At 42.0% G+C, this 25,005-nt stretch overlaps 1 protein-coding gene across 2 annotated transcripts; it reads right to left on the reverse strand.

The window, feature by feature from the left end:
- Positions 1-25,005, reverse strand: LOC128780504 (cytochrome P450 2J2). 2 transcript variants are annotated; one of them, XM_053920830.2, is made up of 9 exons: positions 24,730-24,997; positions 17,215-17,377; positions 14,460-14,609; positions 13,908-14,068; positions 11,513-11,689; positions 9,365-9,506; positions 6,795-6,982; positions 3,940-4,078; positions 1-446 (listed from the first exon to the last, which is right to left on the reverse strand). In XM_053920830.2, the coding sequence occupies exons 1-9, from the start codon at positions 24,928-24,930 to the stop codon at positions 268-270; spliced, it is 1,500 nt and encodes a 499-aa protein (XP_053776805.1). In that variant the 5' UTR covers positions 24,931-24,997; the 3' UTR covers positions 1-267. The 2 variants fall into 2 exon arrangements, with proteins under 2 accessions (XP_053776805.1, XP_053776806.1); XM_053920831.2 differs by lacking the exons at positions 1-446; positions 3,940-4,078; positions 6,795-6,982 and adding an exon at positions 8,605-8,897 and having other exon boundaries at positions 24,730-25,005.

A 25,005-nucleotide genomic window follows, 5' to 3' on the forward strand; every position in this document is an offset into this window, starting at 1 on the left:
CAAGATATTTAGCAAGTTCTAGGTCTGATATGATTAGTTTTATTTTACAAATATCATTGGGGGTGTTTTCTAGAAATACATGATTTCCTTAAGGCTACACTGGAAGAGATAAAACTGGATTTGAATCCAGTTCTCTCTGATTCCAATGCTTACACTCTTTGCTCAGAGGCACTTCCACTCCTCCCTCAGTTCAGAGCAGGTGGCCAAGTCTTTGGAGGACATGCCCATTCTTCTTGCTTTCCTTTCCCCTCTCCTTCCCTACCAGCTTCATGCCCGAGGAACAGCACAGATGCGGTAGTCAACTGGGGAAATGGTGATGCCCATTCTGAATTCCAGGCTCAGCTTCTCATTGTCTGGAGGCTTAAAGGTAAATTTTTGCAAAAGGGTGGTGAAGAAAATAAAGAGCTCAGACTTGGCCAGCTGTTCTCCAAGGCACACCCGCTTTCCTGAAAGACAAGAACATAAGACCAGTTATGTTTCCAGCTGATGTCAGTGCCCAGTAGCGATTGAAATCTACTACATCTTGCAAAACTTCAACAGAGGAAGGGCCTGCTAGGCCCTGGGGCTTCCTCTACAGAGGCTTATGTAATCTCACCAACACTGGCCTTAAGCAAAACACAGAAAACATGTGTATGGACTCATTGCAATGCCTTCAGGTGTCCGGCAGGTGAAGGTGCAGGGTGTAGGTGATGATAGAAGTGGGAGGCTTGGGTTGACCTAGTGGAGGTCTAGCCTGCAGGCTGTAAAAAATCAATGAACAAACAACAATGACAAAAGCAGGAACAAGTTAATTTCTTTCAGTCCGTAGAAGAGTACTATCCAAAAGTATAAGCCAGTAATGTCCGAGCAGGGATTCTAAAGTATAAGGCATCTGTCCCCGAGATCACATTTTCCTCCTTAATGGTCGGGGACCCTGCAGACATGGATGGCCCTCTACATGGGAACTGCTTCAGCTCCCCTCCTTGAGCAGTCCTAATGCCTGACAGTCCTTCCCCCAAAGTGCCTTTGCTTCTAATGTGGGCCCTAGGCTGGATCCTTTACTCCACTCTCACACTTGGCCTTGTCTCGGCCACATCTGAGGCCCGGGTATGTGAGTCCAGAAGTGGAGGCAGAGGACAGAGATCCAATTCAACTCCTCCCACTTTCTAGACATGTGATTCAAGGCAAATTAAATTCTCTAGGCATTAGTGGAAATGAGTGTTTACCATGGAAACTGTGTTTTATATAGTGCTTGAGCTACACACTGAATCCAAATAATAATATAGAGGGCAAAACAAAATATCTTAGTACATTTGCTGGATACTATTAAACATTCTAGTTGTAAAATAGCTTGTCAGTAACCTTGTCTCATTATAAAAAAATATCCAGAAGGATACAATTTAATAGACTAATGCATGTTAATCATTTGGGTGGTAGCATTACTAAAATAGCTTTCCATGTGTTACATTCCTATTCTGTGATACTTTCCACATTGTGCCCTTTATTCTGAAGCCATTAGCAATGTATAGAAAACTTGCAAGAATAATACAACACACTTGTTTCTCCTGAGTTATCTGAGAGAAAATTGCCTACATTACCCACAAACTCTTCAGTGTGAATTCTCTCAAACAAGGACATTATCCCTCATAACCACCAAATCAGGAAATCACCACCATCTGTCTTCTCTTCAGGTCCTAGTCAGGTTTTGTCATTCTCCCAACAATGTCCTTCATTTAGTAAAGGATCCAGTTTAGCATCAGGAAGTGACTTTTCAGTGTCCATGACTTTGGCACTTTCTAAAATGACGGGCCCATTATTTGGTACATGTCTCTCATGTTGCTCATGATTCGGTTCAGGTTGTGAGGTCAGGCATTTCTGGTGGCCCGATCACCCAAGTGAGGCTGTGTTCTCTTTGCACTCAGTCAGGTGGGACATGACTTTGATCTGTCCCATTACTGGTGACCATTACGGTGGTGTCTAGCAATTGTCTCCTGTAAAATTATTCGTTTTCTGTTTGCAACTTATAAATACTACTTTGAGCCTATGTAAATAAACCAATCTTCAATGAAATAGTTTTCATTGCTCTTTCATGGCCAAATTACTAATTACTGTAATGGTTGCCCGATCAGGAATTTTAAAGTTCCATCATTCCTTGTGCATTATTAGTTAGCATTGTACTAAAAGAAATGTATCCTTTCCTCCCTACTTTATTTATACACTCGTTTATTCATGTTTTGTGAATTCACAAATTCTTATTTTTATTCAAAGAGGTAAAATCTGTTATTAGTGTTTTGGTCTCAAAATACTTGGGATTTGGCTAGTAAATGAGCATTTGAGCTGGTATTTTCTTAATTTGGGGCATAAAAATGTTTCCCTGGTTCAGTTTATTTTATTTTATGAATAAAATTTCCCTCCCCCAGCCTGGAATCAGCAATTTCACCAGAAATCCTGGTTCCTTTCAGTGGATGACATTATGCAGAAACCAAGATCTGGGCATTGGAAGAGCTTGTTGGTATCAGGCAGTGTTGCTCCCAGGGCATCTCAGTTGGTGGAGCTGGGAAACCTGTGTATGTACACAGTGTGAGTATATATGTAAGTATGTACACCCATGTTTATGTCATTTACTTTATATCTACCTATCTGCCTATTTATCAGAAATCTGAGTTCATATCCACAATGTCGGATTTCAGTCCAACACTACAGAGTTCACTCTGTTATCTCCCTTCCCCTATTTGTCACTTCTTCCCATTATCTTCGGTATGTTTGCTTATTGGAGCAGCGTCCTGTGTGTATACCTTCTCTCCCTTTGCTGCCAAGGCCACCCTGCACAGACCCCACCTTATTGTGCTTGTGCTCTGATGCCCAGTCTATGATGCCGCTGTTCCCTCCCTTTTGCAAATGCCCTTCTCACCCCACGTGGGCTCCAACACCCCACAGTAGTCACTACAACTCTCTCTCATGTGTGCAATCACTTATTTTCTCCCTAAGTAATGCATAGTCAATGCAAAAAGGAAAAAAGTGTGAAAAAGACAAGTATAACAAGATGCCATAGTTAACCCCCCTAAGCCTCAGTTTCATTATGTCTAAAGTGGTGACAGTAACACAAACCTTGTAAGTTGACCTAGAACAGGAACAGTTGTTTTTTCTACTTCATTCACTGTCATATCTTCAGGGCTGACTTCTTGGCACATAAAAGCTCAGGGAATGTTTTTGGAACTAAGGACTTGGAAATTACTTGAAATCATCCATGAAAAATACCTAATTCGACACTAAGAAACATAGTAAGAATTTTTGTTATTCATTTTACAATGTTATAACACCCTTTTGGAACTGGCCAGCTTGGAAACGAGAGAGTTGGCACAGCACCCTCTTTTACACCATTCAAGTTGTTTACCATGCAAATGGATTACCTGGATTTATACAGAACCATTAAAATTTAAGGAGGCAAAAGGGGCGTGCATATACAGTAGAGTCCCATCCAACCCAGCCATGGCATCCAGAGTCTCTCCCGACGCCCACAATGATCAAAGCAGTAGCTCCTTTCCTTCTTCCTCCCCATCCCCTCATTATATTAAAAATTGGCTCCAGTTCCATGTGAGTGGGTAGCCCTTATAAAGAACTTGAAACATTTATAAACTCTATAGAGATGGCAAGTGTCCATCTGTTTTGTGAGCAAGAGGTGAGGCCTGAGTCTCTGTCCCCTGTGTTCTGGGGGACAGAACAAAGTGAAGCTGAAGTCTCCATCAGAGGCAAGCAAGGGCTCAGGAAGTGAGGGCAGCCTGAAGCAATGCCAGCCCTGGGGATTCTGAGGTGTAACAACAGTAGCAGGGAGTCACGCTGGGCAGGGCTATGTGGAGTGTGCAGACATTCCAACTAGAGCAAAGGATGATGGGGAGAAAAGCAGGTAAGGGCTGACAGAGGAACTCTGTATTCAGGCACTCTCATTGTTTTCAAACTCACCTATTGAGAAGGGCAGAAAGGCTTCCCTTTTCTTAAACTGTCCATTCTCCAGAAAATGCTCCGGATTGAATGTGTCAGGGGTGGTCCACTCTGCAGGGTCCCTGTGCAGTGCAGTCAGGTTGGTCACAAGCATGGTGCCCTGGAGAAGGCAGCAAAGACTCAGGACAGGCTTCACCTATGCAGCACCCCTATGCAGCGCTGACATGTCCCCTGCTCCCAAGCCAGAGCCTGACCATATCCTCACCCTTCCAATCCCACCATCTTCTGAGCCCAGCCATCCCCCTCCAACCTACCCAGGGCCCTAATCTTTGCCATGGTACAGCTTGCAATGATGGACAGCAAATGCCTCCTGGGAATTTACTAGGGAGTGTGGCTCCTCTTGACTGAGCATGGATGTTCTCCACAGGGACAAGGCAGTGTAGGACTTGAGAGAGGACATGCGATGTAAGAGCTTTGCCAGTCAGTACTGTACCAACATCAACCCAGCTGCTCACCAAAGTGGTAACCATGGCAGTGCTAGCAAGGTGAAAGGTGTTCCATTCACCCCTGTGTCTCCCATTCTCTGCACAGGAGGTCAGGTCACCCAGGAAAAGGAACCACTGTCCATGCAAGTACATGGCAAGGAACCCAAGGGTCCTCCTTAAAGCCTTCCTTTCCCTCATTGTGCCATCATGTCATTCTTCAGGGAGGCTGGTTGATTTTACTGCAGAGTTCTCTGGATTCTGTCCCCTCCATCCTACGTCTGCTGTCATTGTCCAGGCTCTTTACTATCACCTTACTGTCTATACTCCTGTAACCGCTGGCTAACTGTGCCCCTTGTCCTCTCCCCTTTCAATCTGCTCCACACTCTGACAGCAGAGTGAGCTTCGAATATAGGATTAATTCATGTCATACCCATCTACCCACCCACCTACACCTCGAACTTGAGAGAACCCTTCATTAGCTTCCCATCACTCTGAGGTGACAGATCCATTGTCTGGCCCCTGCTTGGGCCACCCTCTCTTGCCTGCACTCCCATTACATTGGCCTCTTTGAGCTTCTCAGACAGCCCTGTTCCCACTCACTGCTGTACCTTTTTAAATGTTGTTTACAGTATCTGAACGTCTTTCCTCCTCATTTTGTCACTGAGCTAACTCTTCAGAATCACCCTTATTCTGCTGTCCTCACTCAAACATCACTTCCTTTGGAAGCCTCCTCGGACCACTCCTGCTTCCACTCCCCTTTCTAGTCAGCCTTCATGTTTACAGAAACCTGAGAGTGTTTTCAGGGGGGCAGTCATCGTGGTTTCTAAGTATGTACTTGTGTGGTTATTTTCCACAGGGTCATTTTCCCAGGCCTGAGCATTTTGGTGCTTAATGAACATTTGTTGATTTAATTAAGAATAACTGCTATTTTAAGTAATTTCTCTATTCAGCTCTAGATTAATGTTTTACATGCATTGCCTCCTTTTACTTCCACCTGTGAGGTAGGTTTCATGCATTTTACAAATAACGAAAAGGAAGCTCTGAGATGTTGAATAACATGCCCACAGTCACATAAGGAATGGAGGTAGAGCCGTGATTTGAACGTCGAGTCCTATCTGATGTCGAAGCCATGGCTCCGAACCTCTACTAAGTAGTAACTTAAGTCTCTCAGTTCTCAGGATGGTTATTGAAGTTGACCCATTAAAAATCAGGGTAGGACTGGGATAGTTCCCTGGAGATTAAATGAATTGCTGTAACAATGCAAGCAGCACCTATGAATTAATTTAGACCTCAGCCTTCACCTACAACATGGTGTCAGCAAGGTCAGTGAATGCAATAGCTACAGGTATGGCTGCTTTTCCTGGGTCTGCAGGGACAGTGACCAAAACGTGTACAATGGGTAAGTCCCCCTGGTTCTGCCTCTTAAGCTTGTCTCCAGGGAGGACACGTGCAGAGGTACACAGACAACCAGAATGGACACACAGAGGTCCACCAAGGTAGTGAGAAAGCAAGGGAGCTGTAAATGTGCAGTGTGCAGAGAGGGCACCAGGGGGCACAGGAGAGCTGTCTGCTGAGATCATACACCTGGAGGGCAGAGATGAGAATTTCCTTTGTGAGACCAAGGAATTGAACAGGGAGGAACTGAGAGCAATCCCAAGATGACTCATTTAAGGTCAAAGTAAAACAACTCCTGGGTGGAGAACACGATGTAGTATTAAGAAGGTGTGCCCGGATATCAGAAGAGATCTGGTTTTTGAACCCGACTCTTACCACGTAGTAGTTGAGAGACCTTACACAAGTGAATTACTGAGCCCTGATTTCCCAATTTATATAACAGAAATAACAGACTTAAACTGAGAACTGATCAAGCATTCTGAAAGAGCCTATGTATTCCATGGGACATAATTACTGCTTAGTAAGTATTAGTTCCTTCTCTTCTTTTCTGATACTGAATATTGAGCACACTTGGTTTGGGTTCTCTCATGGGACAGACACCCCCACCTCCCAAAGGGCTGCAAGTAAAAGCTAACCTGTGGGAATATTATGTTAGATGTTGGCCTAGGTGGTCTCAGTTGTCCCTACACATGTTACTATTCTATAACCCCAGCACTGTGAAGGAGAGTTTTCCATAGTAAGTATGGCAGGTCCCTAGTCCTGAAAGATGATCTACCAAGGCAAAGAAGAAAATTGCATGGCCAAGTCTGGCTAAAAACAGCTGCCCACCATACCTCCACAAAGATTCACAATTCACATTTTATAGTAAAAACACAGACATCCCAGAGCAAGGAAAAGCTGATTCCCAAGGACAAGAATCCATGACACTTTTCCATTTCAGGTTCCTGTCATTTAAAAAGATGAGCTTGAAGATGTGAGGCTGGAGTCCCTAATTACCTTGGGTAGGTAGTGTCCAGCCAAGGTGGTATCAACTGTCACTTCCCTGGGCACATTCAGGGGGAGGATATTTCCCATTCTCTGCACCTCATGGACCACGGCATTGGTGTAGGGCATGAGCTCCCGAGAAGCCATGCTGGCCTGCTGCGACTGGCCAAGCACTCTGTCGATCTCAGCGTGCACTTTTTCTGGAAGAGAAGAGAAAGTTCTATTATTCTATAACTTCCCTTGAGCCTGGTTGAGCTAAGGAATGGAGTACCTAGTGTCAAAGTGCCGACCACTGCAGCAGGCTCTATGGACTCTTGTTTCTCAAGGTGGTAGGTGGAGAGTGGAAAGCAGGCCGTGGGACGGATCAATTCTGGTTGAACATTTTTGCTCTAGGAAATTACGGCCGCAGTTACTTAAACTCTTTGAGCCTCAGTTTCCTCTTTGTATTAGTGAGACTGAATCTACCTCCATCTTAGGGATATTTGAGATTTATATTACCTGCTTGAGGTGAGCACCCAAATAATAACAGAAACTGCTAATTGTCCCCCAATATGTTTTTTTTCCTTTTTCTACAATATGGATTTTAGTTGGATATTGGTTATCAGGGCAAATCCTCCATCTCCCAGATTCCCCTTTTGACTAAGAGTGATCACGTGATAAGTTCAGACTAATGGAATGTGTGTAGGAGGAATGTTTAATAGTTGGACCGTGCCCTGCCACCTCATCCCTTCTCCATGGTGGAGAAGCAGCCTTCGTGGGGAGCAATATCTGCCCAGCCAGCGAGGGCATCGTTTTAGACACAACCCAGCAACACCACACTGGAGAGGTGGAGCCCAAAGGGCTCTGCAGAGCGTGGTCAACGTTTATACCTGGGAGCAATGAAGTTCTATTGTTTCCTACTTTTCTGTTCATTGAACAATATTTTAAATGCTGATAAAATACATGTAACCTAAAATTTATCACTTTAGCTTTTTTAACTGTACAGTCTAATAGTGTTAAGGATAGTCACATGGTTATGCAACCAATCCTCAGAAGGTTTTTAAATGCAGACCTGAAACTGTGGTGATTAACCAACAACTCCCCTCTCTCCCCAGTTCCCCAGCCTCCAGCATGTACCCTTCTGCTTTCTGTTTCTATGAATGTGACTACTCTCGATACCTCACACAGTGGAATCACACAGTATTTGCCTTTGTGTGACTGGATTATTTAACTTAGCATGATGTCCTCGCGGTTTATCCATGTTTCAGCATGAGTCAGAATTCCCTTCCTGTTTAAGGCTGAGTGATATTGCATTACACTCCACATTTCCTTTATCCTGGCATGCATTGCTGGACACAGTTGCCACCTCCTGGACACTGTGACTGATGCTGCTATGAACATGGGTGTGAACTTCTGTCATCTTCAGCCATTATTATTTTGTAGCCTCTATGATAGAGACCAAGTCTGTATCCTAACTAAGCAGCTTTTAAACTTTAAAAAACATAATGTAATGCACAGTTGCAAAGGCATTCTGCATCGTGGCTCAGGAGATGTGTATATTCGCATACAAACATCCTTAGTACATGGGAAGCTCTCTGATCTTTTCTATTTTTATTTTAGGGAAAAATCTGGTTTTGATCCACTAAATTCATGTTACATCCCTTTCATAAACTGGTACCCACAGTTTAAAAAACTGTACAATAACAAATCTGATCTCTCTCCTGGGACCTGGAGAAAGAAAAGTGTTTCCAACAGTCACTGTCCTTGAATGAACTACAGTTTGGGAGGAAGATGTGGATGTGATGTGCAATAAACAGAGCATGGAGGTGCAGTAGGTCATCTCCAGAAAGAAAGAGTGCTAGTCATTCCCATGGGACTGGAAAACCTCAAAAGAGAGGTAGTGTTTAGCAGATTCCTCAAGCAGAGCTAGTGGCTTACCAGGCAGAACATTAAGGAAACATATTCTTGTAGAGGGAAGAGCTGGCGTAATGACACAGAAGCGTAACAATGACAATGCAAAGAAAATGACATGTGATTCAATGACCACTATGCAGCGTGGGTGGAGCTGAGGTTGGACAGGAAGTAAGAGGCACATCAGAGGGCTTGATATCTCAAACTGAGAAGTTTGAACATTATCTGCAGGGCAATGGAAGACAGAACTTCAAAGGAGGGAAGACTAGTACCAGGTTTCTTTTCCTTCTCTCCCTTCCTCCCTCCCTTTCTCCCAGCTTCATTCCGTCCTTTCTTTTCTTTTTTTTTTTTCTTTTGTATTGTCTGACATCCAACCTCCCCAGGAACAAAATTTCACGTGACGATGCAACTCTCTCCTGGAATTCACCATAATGTCAATTAATTTCACTGTTTTTTCTGCTAGATTTGTGTTTCCTGAGGGCAGGGACTCTGTGTTATATTTGTATTGCTGGGATCCATCACAATCATGACAGAATAATTGCCGAATGTGCCCATTCACAAGTCCACGTGGCCTCGTGACCATCCTAGCCATCTTTCCAGTCTGCCATGCCATCTTCTGCTCCCATCTGTGGAGCAGCGTGCTCCAGGAGGCAGCACTGGGTGCTGGCTCAGGACACCACTGACATGCTCACCTTGGATTTCTGGGTAGAAGGCCATATAAAGCAGAGCCCAGCGCAGTGTCGTTGAAGTTGTCTCTGTGCCAGCCAAGAAGAGATCCAGGGTGGTGAAGATGAGGTTTTCCTCATGGAAACTGGAAGTAGCATTGCCCACATGCTAGAAAGCACCATGCTTATTAGTGGATTTAGAGGGTTCTCGGTTATCACAGTACAGAGGGGCTTCATCCTAGGGAGAGCATGTGGGAGGAGGGGGACCTAGGAGGAACAGCTTTCCCCTTTGGTGTCCTCAGGAGACAGTCTCATTACAGCAATATTGTTAGCATGGTCCTCTGCAAGTGCTGGAAGCTTTTGTTAGTTTGGGTGAATGAAAATCAAAACTAGTTTTTAATGCCTATAATTTGGGAGAAGCAATTAGTACAGTGGAGAGAAGCTATTAGTACAGTGGGGAGATGGACTTGGGTTCCAAAATCAGCCACAGCGTTCACTATTTCTGTGACACAGGGCAAGTTGCTTCACCTGCCTGTGCTTCAGTTTCCTGTTTTATAAAATAGAAATAACAAAACACGCCTCTGAAGATGACATTAGGAATCGTATGAGAGGCAAAGGGTACACAGCAGATACTCAATAATATTTATACTGATACTAGAAAGAATAATTTAATTCTATGTACAACAAGTTTTGTATCTCACTGAATCTTTTTCTGGTAGGTGAAAACTCTCTGAATCTACCAATCATTCCTTAGGACAGCCCATCATCATTACCACCTTCCTCCGAAAGCCTCAATTTGTCAATATTCCTCTTAAGTGAGTCCCGTGCCTGCACACCATAGAGCAAGTGAAGTCTCCTCCTCTGAGCAGAAATCAATGTTTCTATTAATATCTTGCCAATAAGGTGAAATAAGAAAGGGGATGGGAAGAATCCACCATTCTGCCAACTGCCACAGGAGGAACAAATAATGGGATGGTCAAAAATTACACAACTAATGCGATGAAGTACATTCATCAGAAGGAGTGCTGTTTGAAACACCACACATCCAACTTGGCTCCCCCTCCCTATTTCTTTCCTACCATGTTGAACAGTGGGCAATACGGGACCCCATTCGAGCCTTGAAGGTAAACTCTGGCGTCCAGCTCAGCTTCCCTTGTGTTCTGTCTTGGGGAAGCAGGGAGGGGTAGGTTTTGGGCACAGGCCCAAGTCATAATAAAACAAAGTTTGGAGGCTCAAGTCTTACTTTTCCTTTTTTACATAGGTCCTTCAGGTATGGGTAGCAGGTAGAGACTAAAAGAAGAAAAGGCAGAAATTTTGGCATTCCCAAGACCTCAAGCCAAATGTCACTGAACCCCTATCTTTACTTCTAATTGCTTCATCCAACCTAAGTTATAAGTTAATATTACTCTTTTTTTTTAGATTTTATTGATTTCTTTTTAGGGAGAGGGGAAGGGAAGGAGAACGAAGGAGAGGGAGAGAAACATCTACATGTGGTTGCCTTTCACACGCCCCCTACTGAGGGGCCCTGCAACCCAGGTAGTGCCCTGACTGGGATTTGAACCAGCGACCGTTTGGTTCCCAGCTCAATCGATCTACACCAGCCAGAGTAAGTTAATGCTGCTCTTACACTCTATGAAATCCTGCCTCTATTTATACTCCCCTGTTGTATGTTCAACCATGACTCACAAAGATGTCCATGTCTAATCTCTGGAACCAGTAGATGTTATGTGGAAAAAGGGATTTCATGGATATGATTAGGTTAAGGGTCTTGATATGGAAAGATAATCTGGAGAATCCCAGTGGGCCCAATACAATCACAGGAAGCAAGAGTGTTATAAGGAGAAGGTTTAAGGAGGGTAGCAGAGAAGATGCTACACTGATGGCTTTGAAGGTAAAGGAGAGGGCCATGAGGCAAGCAATACAGGCAAACTCTAGAAGCCAGAAGGGTCAAGGAAATGGCTTTTCCCCTAAAGCCTTCAAAGGAGCCAGCCTTGCCAACACCTTGACTTGAGCCCATTCAGACTGCTTTCAGACTTAGGACCTCCAGAGCTGGAAGAGAACATATGTGTGCTGTTGTACGCCACTAAGTTATTTGTTACAGCGTCCACAGGAACCTAGTACATCTCCATTTGTTCTTCAAAAACAAAGCACAGGAAACAGCTATGGTTTTCTCACCTTCTCCATTTCCTTGAGGTATGCATCAATAAAATCTCTTGTTTCATCAGGATTCCACTCGCTCTTGTGCTTTTCAATCACATGAGAAATAAACAACTTCAGCTTCTCCCATTTGCTGAAGAGTGCTTGGTGGGGTCCAGGAACGAAGTGCATTATCCGTGGAAAGGTACTATAGAGCTGATCAAGCAAAACAGAACAATGATGGAGTCGTCATGGTCCCAGTCCCCTACTTTTCAAGACAGCAGAAGTGTTCCTCTTCTAGATCTTGTTTGCCTACACTCGGACCTTGACTGTTCTTCTTTCTCTCATCCCTCCTCTTATCCCTCCAGCAAAGCATTTCAGGGCTCCCTGCAAAATATACTGTTTCAGAGCATTTCTCACCACCCCAACTGCTTTGTCTCCTCGAACAAACCACTGTCCCTTGTCTGCATGCTGTAATAGCCTCTAACAGTTTTTCTGATTCCATTCTTAACCCTATTCCCAGTCTGTTTTCCACAGAACTGCGGAGTGATCATTTAACAGTTTAATCCAGTGATTTTCAACCAGTGTGCTGCAAGAATTTTTAAAACATGCAATACCTGGTTATTTACTCAGAGGCATGGAACTCTTTTTCCTTAGATTGTAAAATTTAAAAAGAATGACAGCAACCAACACTATAGCTGTCCAGTGTGAATGAATCAAAATTATACCTAGTTTTGTCTGATCAGCAAAAACTGTATAGTTTTGGTGCACTGCAAAATTTTAGTAATTAGTTTACATGTGCCATGAGATGAGAAATGCTGAAAATCGCTGTTTTAATAGGATCATTTCACTTTTTGTTTATCAGTTCTTCAATGATTTCCCCAAGACCCCCACATAAATTGCTACATTGTTCTCTAGGCATCAAAGCTCTACATAGAGAGTCCCTGCACGCACCTGTCACTCTCGGCCACCTTACCTTCTCCTGTCTGCCCCACTGGTCTCTGTAAGGGCATCAAGGATGTTTCTGTTTAGGCCTTTGCATTTGCTGATCCTTCTGCCTGGAAGGCTCTTCCTCTGAAATCTCTGGAACTGTAGCCCCTCCCTTCATTGAAGTGCTGCTCAAATGTCATCTACCTGGAGCAGCCTCCCCTAGTGATCCAATAGGTAGAGCACCCTGGTCACCCTCTTTCCATCCCCTTATCCTGTCTTATTTTCCTTCATGGAAGTTAACACTCTTTTGTGAGATATACATATATACATATGTGTGTGTGTATATATATATGTATCTCCAATGGAAAGTTAGCTGGGTACCCTGAACTCTCATGACTTCCACTATTCTGTCTTAATAGGAAGATCAAAAATAGAGTTGCTGAGTTGGGGACTACCATGTCTGGAAGTGAGAACAAGGAATTCAAAAATAACGTTGATAAAAATAATAAAAATAACAGCTCACATTCATTACGGCCTTTGCATGTGCCAGGACTCACACTAACATCTTTCTCCATTTTGGTGTGGTGGATCCATAGAGCTCCAGGCAAGGATGCTTGGCAGGAATAAAGAAAAATAAACTTGTTTCTAGATACCAGAGAGGTGACCTCAAGACTTGGCACTGATTTTTACCTAGACCTGCCTACCAAACCCAGAATGGTGGCCGAGAGACCAAGAAGCTTCACGGAGGTTTTGACAGACTCAAAGGCCCCCAGGACAAAAATGGAGTGCAGGGCCCACCAAGGAAGGGGTGAAGTTTGACCCCCCAAATGCCTTTACCCTATGAAATTAGGAAATTGATGATACCCTGCTGATGGGCATGAAAACAGGGTAACAGCTTTGGAAACCTGGCATCTTTTATGTTCAGTTTTATATATAGCAGAGAAATGAATGGATGTATTCACATGAACAATTGTACCAGAATGTTTATGGTAGCTTTACTTATAACATTTAAAGCCTGGAAATAACCCAAGTGTCTCTCAATAGAGAAGAGAGTAGAAAACAGTGGCATATCCATACAATGGAATAATATGCAGAATTTTTAAAAAGAGCAACTAATACAAATGGACCTCAAAACAGGGTGCCCAGGGGGAAGCCAAGCAGAGAAGAAAACTTCTGAGACAGGATGTCTGAGGTGGCTGGGTTAGGGAGGGACATGGATGGGGGTACTCAAAGGCAATGAAACACTTGGCATTTTTAAACAAAACAACGTAGGTGCACAGGTGCACAGCATGTGAAGTTCACTGCTTCACATGAATGTTAAAAATGTTCTTTGCACATAGTAAATATTTACTTACGTTATCTACAATGCTATAGACACAGGTTGATTTCAAATAAGTTTGTGTTGAGCTCAATTTTAAAGGGTTATACTGTAGCTTAAAAAAAATCCTGTGCCTGACATCAGCCCCAGTATCTTTAACCAAGAAATGAAAAGAGAAACCCTTACATGGGACCACACTGATGTCTCTAGACATATGACCTCATCCAGCAACTTCAGCATTTCTTGAAACTGATCATCCTGGTACTCAAAGCGCTCCCCAAAGGTGATGGAGCAAATAACATTGGAGATTGCATTGTTGATCTTGAAGTGAGGGTTAAAAGGCTGTCCTGGAAGTGGAAGAAAAGGTAGATCCTTCAGATTGGTTTGCTTCTGTTTTCTACTGAAAGTCTACATGACATATGGCATCCTGAGGACAAAAACACACCTGAGACTCTGGCCACAGCACCCTAGCCTGTGTCGGACATACAGCAAATACTCACTTAGTGCCTAGAATGTCAAACTGGTGACCAGGGTTTAAAATCAATGATGTCTTTAATGCCCTTCTTGTGCTTAATTCTAGAGCTCCATGAGGGCAGGGCCACAGTTAGGTGTTCAGTTATATCACAGAGCCCAACATAGTGCTGGGCACAGGACAGGCACGTAACTACTGAATAAGTACCTGTTCAGTGAATGACAGGGCCACAGTCTCCTGCACCTGTCCTAGAGGAGGACACTCACCATTCTCCTCCTCCATTGCCAGGGCGAGGTGATAGACCTCCTCCTGTATGCGCTCATCTAAGCTCTTCTTTCCTAAACCAAAGTTCCTTAGTGTTGTCAGGGTGAACCTTCTTTGCTCCTTCCATATCTGGCCATTGGACATGATTAGTCCTGAAAAAAAGAGAGCCAGCATTATGAAAAGAAAGCCAACATAGGTTATGGGAATTTGTGTGAGACTGTAGAAAGGGAAAGGCCATTAGGCAGTTGAACAGTATTCAGAGCAATCATCCCAGAGCAATGGATACAAATTGTTTGCATGTACTGGTTGGTGGCAATAACAGGCACGCTAGTAGTTTTTATGCATTATGTACTTTAGTACGCACTGAAACTCTGGGAGGTAAATACAATGATCAACCCCTTTCCAATTTTGCTGATGAAGAAACTGAGGCACAAGGGATAAAGTAAAGTTTGCAAAGACACACAGGATTAGTAAGCAGCTGAGCAGGCATTCAATTTCACGTGTCCCTGACTGCAAAGCCCATGCCTTCATTACTCGTCACATAGTCATATTTAAGGATTGATGTTGTGCTACACACTGAGAATGCACCCATAGGTAAGAAAATCCATATTTGTAAAGAGGCGAGGCTTTAATGAGTCTTATAGGAGAGGTCCCATCTCAGCTGAACCTTCATAAATGAAGAAATGACTGAAGAAAGCAGAGGGGTGAATATCCTGCACAGGCAAAGGAAAAGACAGCATCTTGGTGTGTTCAACAGACCATCATTCCTTGTATAACATGGGGAAGGCCACACTCCTTTCATTTCTTCACTTCTAAGAGCACTCTTCAACTCCTTTTAATGTCTGACTTTGGCTCTACCCTCTCAGTGAAATGGCTCTCCTTGCTGTCAAATCCAGGGTTACTTTTGAACCTCATCTTACTTGCTTTTTCAGCAACATCAGACACTTTTTTTTCTTGAAACACTCTTTTCCAATGATGTTCAGGACACTACACTTCCCAGATTATTTTTTCCAATTCCCTGAAAGCAGAGAACGTCCCATATCTCTGGCTAGTTCATCTTCTACCCAATTCTGGAATGATGGAGTTCTTTGAGATAAGATCTTCTCTTCTTACACTGTACTCCATTCTGGAAAATCTCACACCTAAACATTTAAATAACATCTATTGATAGTGACCTTCTATTTCTATCTCTGAGCTGCAGACACAGATATACCACTGTCTGCTTGACTTTACCAACTTTAAAGGCATTTCAAACTCAGCATATCCATGATGGAGTTTATGCTTTTCTCTGTACAACTCCCCACCCAAGCCAAACTTACCTTGTCCTCCAAATGTCCTTTCTTTATATCCATATACCTGTTTAGATGTCTACCTAAACACTTCATTCTCCCTCTATTCCCTCTTCTTCTAGGTCATCATGTCCTACTGGCTTTACCTCCTCAATATCTGAAGTCCATGTATGTTCACTGCCACTGTCCCAGTTTAACCTAGTGTACTGCCCTGTCTTGCTACCTTCCTAGTCCAAGCTACCACCTTGTCTAACCTAAAATGCTGCAACAGACTCTTGCTTCCTTTATTTCAGTCACTACATTGCAACCAAAACAAGTTTTTAAAATATACAATGTCTATATGATGATTCCTTTCTCTACTGGAAACCATTTAAGAGCTTCTTTGTTATTAGGATAAAACCTAAAATCCTTATCAAGAATTAGCATAAAGTATTCCTGGCCAAGCTCTGCAGCTTCATCTCCATTTCATTATTCCATTTTATGCCTATTCTTGCCATATTGGCCACTTACTCATTTCCTCAAGTTCACTGTGCTTCTTCTCACATCAGGGAGTTTTTATATTCATTCCCACTGCCTGACTGCTTTTTTACTTGATTGAATTAATTGTCACTTACATTAGTTTTCCCTGAATCCCAGGACTAGATTAGATAATCCTGATAAGTGTATTCTGCACATATCTACAAAAAGGCTTTAAATTATTACAGTTGGATAATGTAGTCTTTCTCTCTGAATAGAACTTGACTTACTAAGAGCATGGATTTTATCTGTTCTACTCATTGTTTTACTGCTGGTGCTCATCAATGTGCTTCACCATACAGATAATAGAGTAGATGGATGTAGAGTTAATAGATAAAATATTTCAAAGAGGAATGGGAAGCATTTGAAAAAATTGTGCTTTGTAGAGTAATAAATTTGAGTTTTTTGCTTACATTTTTAAATGTTTAAGTTTATTTCATGATAATTTAAACTATTCTTGCCAAACTGTTGAAATGTAGGTTGGAAGGCTTGAGAAAGCCTGTGGACACAGCCTTAATGATAAAGCACAAGGACCTACAGTCAAGGAGAAGAAATGACAAAACCAGAGGAAGGAAGCAGATTCACGTCCCCGATCCTAGTGGAAGAATCTGCACTGGGAGACCAGAAGGAGACAATGTATCGGCTCTTGCAGTGCATCATGGAATGCTGCATTGTTTGTCAAAGCCTGGCCACTTGTTTATCAAAGTGTGCACAGCGAGTTCATGCAGGAGACACAGTTTACTCTAAATCCCTGACATTACGGCTGACCCAGTGCAATACTCAGAGAGGGAGCCTTTGTAGGGAAATGAGAGCATCAAGCTTCCACTAAAGGCAGAAATTTTATAATGGGCGTGGTCTCTAGGGTGTGCTGGAGAGGTCTAGTCACAGAGGCACTATTAACAGACCTTAGAATTATTAAACATACATACATGACTTTGGTCAAGAGAATTACCATTTTTCCTAAAGATCCGTTCTCGAATGGGGGATACGGGGCGGTCGAGAAACTTGTGTCCCTGGTGGACAAGGGCCTCTTTGATTAAGGGCAATCCAGTTACAACAATTGTAGGCCAGATACCAAACTCCATGCTGAAAACGTTCCCATATTTCTTCACATACTGAAAAATAATAGACAGATGTGAATATGCATTCTTTTTTTTAAAACTAAGTCAGATTTTTATTATTTTCCATAGACCACATCATTTAATAATAAAAAAATAAAAATAAAAATTGAACAAAAGGAAAAGGTGGATATACAGTGGAACCGGTGGGCAGGAGGCAAAGGCTATAGGACAGGAGAGACTGGGAACTGCAGGGGCCCTGGAACTCAGGAGATGCTGATTCAGCTCATATGCACTCTTTGCGTGTCCAGGAAAGAAGGAAGGGTGTGTAGCTAGAGGACTTGTATGGAGAGCATGGGCATGTGCTCTTTTTGAGCTGATAGGAATGTTTCTACCTCTTTTATTCTCCTCCTCTTCTCAACTACACTTGGATTTAATTCACTATAGGACATGTACATACCTTATAAAACATTTTTTCATATATTCAACCTATATGAATTAAGTGAGCATCTTCCACTGTCCTGAAAATGAGTCATGAAGATATAACTATAATAAAATAAACAAGGTCTCTAACCCCAAGCATCTGAGAGTCTAGTGAACAGAGAATTCAGAACATGTGGCTCACCAAAGAAGGCTGACACCTGTGTAGTGTAAGTCTGGAGTAGCAAGCATGGATTTCTTACTGAATCATATCTGTTTAAACAAAAGAGAAGTCCCCTTTCTCAACATGTGCTCTGGAAGACAGGAAATTCATTCAGGGTGTGGCACAGGCATGAGGAAAAGCACTCTAGCTTGGAGCTGTGGGTGATAGCTCTATATATACCTGGATGTGAGCTCTTGAGAACATTTCCTCATTTTTTTTGAGCCTCAGCTCCCCAGCTTTAAAAGGCAGAATATGATTCCTGCATCAAATGGTTCTGTGAGGAAGAATGGAAGGAGCAATGTGAAAAGAACTTTGTTTTCTGGTACCTGGTGCACAGCTGCTTGAGTCTTTGAGGAATGAATGAGCCCTGTGGTGACAGAGAGGACCAGAGCTCAGGGATGTGTGGGAGGAAGGCACTCCTGGTCACAAAAGGACCCAGCCACTGGGTACCACGTTAAGCATCTTTCATGTTTTATCTGATTAAATCTCACAATACCCTACAGTAGTAATGATTTCCCTTGTCTTTCAGAAAAGGAAAATGAGTCGTAGCTAAAGTAATGTAGCCAAGGTGACAAAGCTATTGAGGGTGGAAGTTTTTTGCAGGCGTTGTGTCAGATTCAAGGAAAAGAACGTGCATCTGAGGTGATGCCAGGACTTAGAGTTGAGTGGGGTCCTTAGAGTTTAGTGAGAGTCAGAGAGTGAAAGTGAGAGTGACAGAGGGGCAGAGGGGATAATGGAAGAGTGTGTGGCTGTGTCATGAGAATGTACAAAGGAGCAGGTATGTACAAGACGGGTTACATGACAGGGAATGGTCCCCCGTCAGAGTCTTTCCTGACCTGCCTATTCAAGAGAGGACTCTTGGTAAAGCCTGCCCCTGCCTCTGGTCTGCTGGTCCCCTGTCTAGGTGCAGACAGGGGATCTAATAGAAGGGGTCTATTTCCTCTAGGTTTCTGGGCCCTCTTCTCCATGATTTCTGTGCACTGGTGCTCCCCCATGTACCCTTATTTCCCTGGACCCCATCACACCCATTGGAGCAAGTGCAATGGATTTGGTCACATTCTACTACCCTTCTCCCACAATATATTTACAAAGTGACATGCTACTCAGCCACATAAAGGAAGAAAACTCTACCCTAGCAATGGCATGGATGGACCTAGAGAATATTATGCTAAGTGAAATAAGCCTGTCAGAGAAAGTCAAATACCATATGATTTCACTCATATGTGGCATCAAATGAACAAACTGAATTAACAAACAAAATAGAGACAGACTCATAGATAAAGGGCAGGCTGACAGCTTTGCGGGGTGTGGGTTAGGGGGTGGAGGAATCAAGAAAAAGGAAAAAGGACACTTGGACATGGACAGCAGTGTGGTGATTGGGGAGGAGGGGGATGGGTGGAGGTGGAAGAGGGCATAAGGAGGATAAATAGTAATGGAAAAATGCAATAAAAAATAAATTAAGAAAATCGAGACTGAACTCAAACCTCCATTGTTCTTTTGGGCCAGAATCTTCCACCAGTCTTTGTTCATCTCTAGCACAGCATACCCTGTCTTGCTAGAAAGGGCAGAGCCAAGATTCCATCTCAAGCTGCTCTGCTTCTAAGATATGACAAGGATATCTTGTTGAATGCTGGGGTAAACTTCATAGGCTTTACAAGAAGGGTTTCTTGACTACTTCAGCATATTCAATAAGGATGTTTTTAGAACAGCTGAAAATCTCAGATTACAACCTATTGACAACCTAGACTAAATGACAACCTAGATTCTCAGCCTGTACTTGGAAGGGAGTCTGCACTCCATTAGTATTTACTGAAGGATTTGTTCAGATTTCTATCTCTACTCGTTCTATGCCCCTGCATATGAATAGTCCAAGATTACTGGATGACAAACTTTTATGGTATGATGAGCTGTGTAAACATGGGTAGGTCAAAGGACCCCCTGAGACCCTGGTGATATCCAACAACTGTTAAATACACCGTGCTGGTCACTGTGTTATTGCTGTACATGCAAATAAATGTACGACACAGAGGGAATTTCAGAAGACTTTGTAAGATAGGCCATACTTTTTAATGTATAACATTAAACAAGTCATTTAAAAAACAGACAGTAAGGAATGGATGTGGTTAAATATCAGATGGTTGAGAAGGCTAACACAGGCTTACATTCAAAAAAGAACATAGAAAAATAAAGAGAAAAGATTAACATAGGAGCTATATGAGGGGCAAATAAAAATACTAAGAGACAGGAAATTCAAATGTGGGATAAAAATTTCAAATGTAGAATTAAGTAATTAAGTAGAGCAAAATAAATATTTAGAACAAAGAGCAATTACAAGTGGAGGTTGAGTGATAGAGGAGTTGAGTGAGACTCTACTTGCTCTTTGTACTTACAAACCAGAACCACCAGGACAGAGACACAGAGAAATGGAATAAAAAGGAAGAGAGCACTAATTCTCAATCCCAGCAGCTGTAGGTGGGAGGACCCGCCCCTCTGAACTCCCACCAGCACCAAGCAGTATGTGTGCACACGTGCACACATGTGCCTATCATTGCAATAGACAAAAGGAAAGTCTTTTGTGTATTTTACTGAGATTTAACACCTTTGCACCAATATCTCTGTAGTATTTTGTATATTTTCTGTTGATGTTTTCTAAACATTTTTTGTACCATAAAGTTCAACTTTTTAATTTATTGATATGTAGAAGCCCAAATAAAGTGTTACAAATCGGTATCATTTTATTTTTATTACAGAGGAGTATGAAAAGACACAGACCAAGGTCCCATGGAGGTAGTACTGAGAGCTCGTGTGAGTGTGTGCATGTGTGAGTGTGTGTGGATGTGTGTTGGGGTTGTGGGTGCAAGAGGGGTAAGGTTCTTTCTCTTTCACTGAACTGTATTTTAAACCATCTCAAGGTGTGTCTATTGCTTTTATAGCTAGAAAGTACTTTTATCCAACAAAGCAAAAGAAAAAAAGAAACTTAAGGAAATAAGAAATGAAACTTGATAGCAGTGCTTCTTAACTTTTGTGTCATATAATCCTTTGAAAATTTAGTGTATGCCATGGATCTGCTCTCCAGTAAAGTCCCGTAAACATGAAAACTTACGTGTGCAGATTCAGGTGTTCACCAGTCCCCTGGGGCCCATGAACTCCTGATTTCTACTCTTCTACAGAGATATGGAGGCACCCCTTCCCATGGAGCACATATGGGAAGATCTCTGACTTCAATCTCCCCCACAGTAAGGAAGAGGCTACCCTAGCCATCCTCATTGTCCCTATGCCCCTTCTTTCTAGCCTGATGAAAATGGAGGATAGAGTCCTGTGGGGGTTCTTATAAGCAACACACTGTGTGGAGACCTGAAGAGAAGGGGGAAGACCAGAATAGCACTGCAGGGGCATTAGAACCTAAATTCACATTTGAACCACAATCCACAAAATTGAAAATTCTGGGCATAAAACCATTGAAATCCTGCCAAAATAAAAGATTTACATAGTATCCAGAACATATAACATCATACACAAAATATCCAGGATGTAGTCCAAAATTATTCACCTCACTAAGAATACAGAAAGTCTCAACTTTAATGAGTGCACACCAAGACTGAGATGATACAGGTGTTGCAATTATAAGATAAAGATTTTAAAACCGCTATTATAAATGTTTTGGTAAACAAATGCAAACACTCTCAAAAACTTAAAAATAAGAATTCTTAACAAAGAAAAAGGAAATGTACATAAAAACCAAAGAGAAACTTTAGACATGAAAAATACAATAATGTAAACCAAAAAAATACTCAATAGAGTAACTCAGTTGCCGAGGGCTGACAACAGATGAATCAGTAAAATTGAAGACAGATCAATAGAAAATTTGGAAAAAACAGAAAAGAAAACTGAGAGTCAGGGAACTGTGTTAGAATAACAAAAGATCTAACATTTGTGCCATCACTGTCCAAGAGTCCCAGAAATAGAGAAAAAGTCAGGTGGAGTTGAAAAAATTATGTGAGGAAATAATGGCTGAAAATTCTCAAATTGGAGAAACCTACAGATTCAAGAGGCTCAGTGAACCCAGTCAAAACAAAGAATTTAAGACCCAGAGATATCATAATCAAATCTCTGAAAACTAAAAACAAATAAAAAGTTCTGAAAAGCAGGCAGAGAAAAACAACTCATTGCTTATAGGATACAACAATTTAAATGATAGCAGATGTCTCATCAGAAAACATGGAAGCCTGAAATAGGTAGTACAACACTTAAAATTGTTGAATGAAAGAAACCTAGAATTCTGTATCCCTTGAAAGTGTACTGAAGAAATGAAGGTGAAATACATTGTTAGATGAATGAAAGGAAAGAAAATGTTTTTCTAGCAAATCACCTCTAAAATAATGATTAAAGGAAGTCCTTGAGATACAAGCAATAGTAATAGTAAAACTACTCCTTGAGGTACAAGGAGTAGTAATGGTAATACACTGGGAATGGAGAAAGGGCAACAGAAAAGGGTAAATAAATGGCAAAACATAAGAAACTATTCTTTTCCACTTGAATTAAAAAAACTGTGTTTCACAGTTAAAAGCAAAATTGTAATATTGTCTGATGTGGTACTCAATGTATATACAGGTAATATTTAAGACATTTATATTATAAAACAGGGAGGCTAAGCAGACCTAAACTGTCACAAGTTATCCATAGTCCCTTGAAGTGGTAAAATGTGGAGACTAGGGCCCTGCAATAAGCTAAGTACACAAATTGCAGTTTCTAGAGCAACCACTTAAAACAAAATACAAAGAGATATACCCAAAACACTAAAATAAAATAGAATCCTAAAAAATTGTTTAAGCGACCCACAGGAAGACAGGAAAGAAGAAACAGGAATAAAAAACAGGAAACATAGAAAAAAATAAAATGGCAGATTTATGTTTCAACATATCAATAATTACATTAAATATATAATGCAAATTCAGCAATTAAAAGAGATTGACAAAATAAAAAGATGACCCACATGTGTGGTGTCTATAAGAAACTCATTTCAAATGTAATGATGTAAGTAGGATAAAGGTGAAAAAGTGGAGAAGCATACACCATGCAAATACTAATAAAGAAAAGAGCTGCATTGGCTGTTTTATATCAGATAAAGCAAAGACCAGGCAAAAAAAATTACCAGGGCTGAAGAAGGATGTTACCTAATAATTTATGAGTCAATTTGCCAAGATAACATGACAACTCTAACCTTTATTTACCAAGTAAACAAACTGCCAAATACGTAAAGGAAAAATAAACAGTACTGAAGAGAGAAATAGACAAACCTGTAATTAGATTTGGAGATTTTGACATGACTCTCCTAGTAATTTGTAGAACCAATACATAATAAATAATAAGTAATAAGTAATAATAAGTAATTTGTAGAACCCCTAAATAATAAATAATAAGTAAAATGCAGGAAGGGTATTGAAGAATTGAACAACACAGTCAAGCAATACAAATCTAATCAACATATTAAACACTCTGCCCAGCAACAGAGAATACAGCTGACCCTTGGACAACGGCAGGATTAGGGGCTTGGACGTAATGCACAGTTGGAAATCCACATATAACCAGCATGTTTTTTTTTTCCCCAAGCATGCATGAGACTGTATCTGGAGCCATAAAGCCAACCTTAACAATATTTTAACAATATTTTTTAAATTGAAATTATACAAATTATATTCTCTGACCATAATGGAATCAAAATGGAAATCATTAACCAGGAGAAAACTGGAAAACTTCCCAATTCGTGGAAATGAAACAATACATTTCTTCAACTAGGCTACAGATTTAGGAGCCTAGCTTTAAAATTCGGTGACTAATGCTGTTAGTGTTACTAGGTGGGTGTTCCTCCCAGAAACTGATGAAACCTTCTCCATTGCACTTGAGTATATAGGCAGATGCTTTAAGTGCTCCAGGCATTCCTAGGGGATCTAATCTTCTTGCATATCTACTCTGAGTCATGTTACTATTGACCCTTCACTGTTTTATTTCATCTTCCAAAACCACCTACCACAGTGTTGCCTCTCAGCAAGGAAACTGTGTTGAGAGACAGAAAACCAGCTGAGGATTGCTGAGCAAGTGTTGGATGCTGGAGAAAATTTTAAGGATTTCAGAGTAGCCCCAGTTAGGGAGCCCTGATGGGAGATTATTGTAAAGAAGGGGAAAGAGGTCCTAAGGGTTCCAAGTAGCTTCCAATGGAGTCTGAACTCGCTAAGGAGAAGCATCCTGGAGCGCTAAGAAAATCTGAGCAGAGGAAAGACAGTTTAGCATATTGCATGATTACTCGGAGACAGGTGATTGCAGAACACAAGGCGCTCAGTCATGGGCATGGTGGGAGCAGTTCAGTTGAAAAGTGGTGAGGATTCAGGTGGTGTTACCATCTTCCGCATGGGAAATGGACCATGAAAGGGAAAGTGCAGCTTTTCCCCCACAAGGATACCAATATTAAAGAGGACAAGGTCATCATATTACAACACGGTGTTCTGATAACATTTAACAAGACACCGTTAAATGAGTTGAAGACTGGAATCTGCCTAGCACACAATGGTAAACGGTTAACAATATTTCATCCCTAGGAAGGGCAGGTGGGATCCTGCCAGTTGAGGAAAATGAGGCTCCAACTGGGGTTCACCAGAGGACTGGCATTAGCAGCAGAGCCACCTACCCTCCCTCCCTCAGTCCCCGGAATGGCCCTCCACCTTCAGGTCATAGTCAGAACTCGGGGTCCAGCACCAGAGCCTGCTCCTACCTTCTGCAGGGAAAGATGCGGCTTCTTAAAATCCAGTAGAAAGAAGTTCCCAAAGAAAGGCACACTCCTGGGCCCTGGGGGGTAGTTCTTTGGGAGCCTTCGTCTTTTGAAGAAGTTCGCAAGGACCAGGAAGACGACAGCACCCAGCAGCAGAGTGCTGGGATTGAGCGCCCTCCAGAAGGCAGCCACTAGGGAGCCCATCACCCTGAACCTTGCTGGGACTTCCCGCTTCTCTGCGACGTGAGCAGGTGATTTTCTGGTCTGTCTCTGTCAGTG

This window comes from Desmodus rotundus, chromosome 3 (genome assembly GCF_022682495.2).
Source record: "Desmodus rotundus isolate HL8 chromosome 3, HLdesRot8A.1, whole genome shotgun sequence".
In the NCBI taxonomy this organism is placed as follows: Eukaryota; Metazoa; Chordata; class Mammalia; order Chiroptera; family Phyllostomidae; genus Desmodus; species Desmodus rotundus.

Bases quoted from the DNA above. Each gene is read 5' to 3' on its own strand.
- LOC128780504 (XM_053920830.2), bottom strand. From the start codon at position 24,930: ATGGGCTCCCTAGTGGCTGCCTTCTGGAGGGCGCTCAATCCCAGCACT. The intron at 17,378-24,729 runs GTAGGAGCAGGC...ATTATTTTTCAG, and splicing joins CGCATCTTTCCCTGCAGAAG to TATGTGAAGAAATATGGGAA. The intron at 6,983-9,364 runs GTGAGCATGTCA...CTTCTCTTCCAG, and splicing joins CTTCTACCCAGAAATCCAAG to AAAAAGTGCACGCTGAGATC.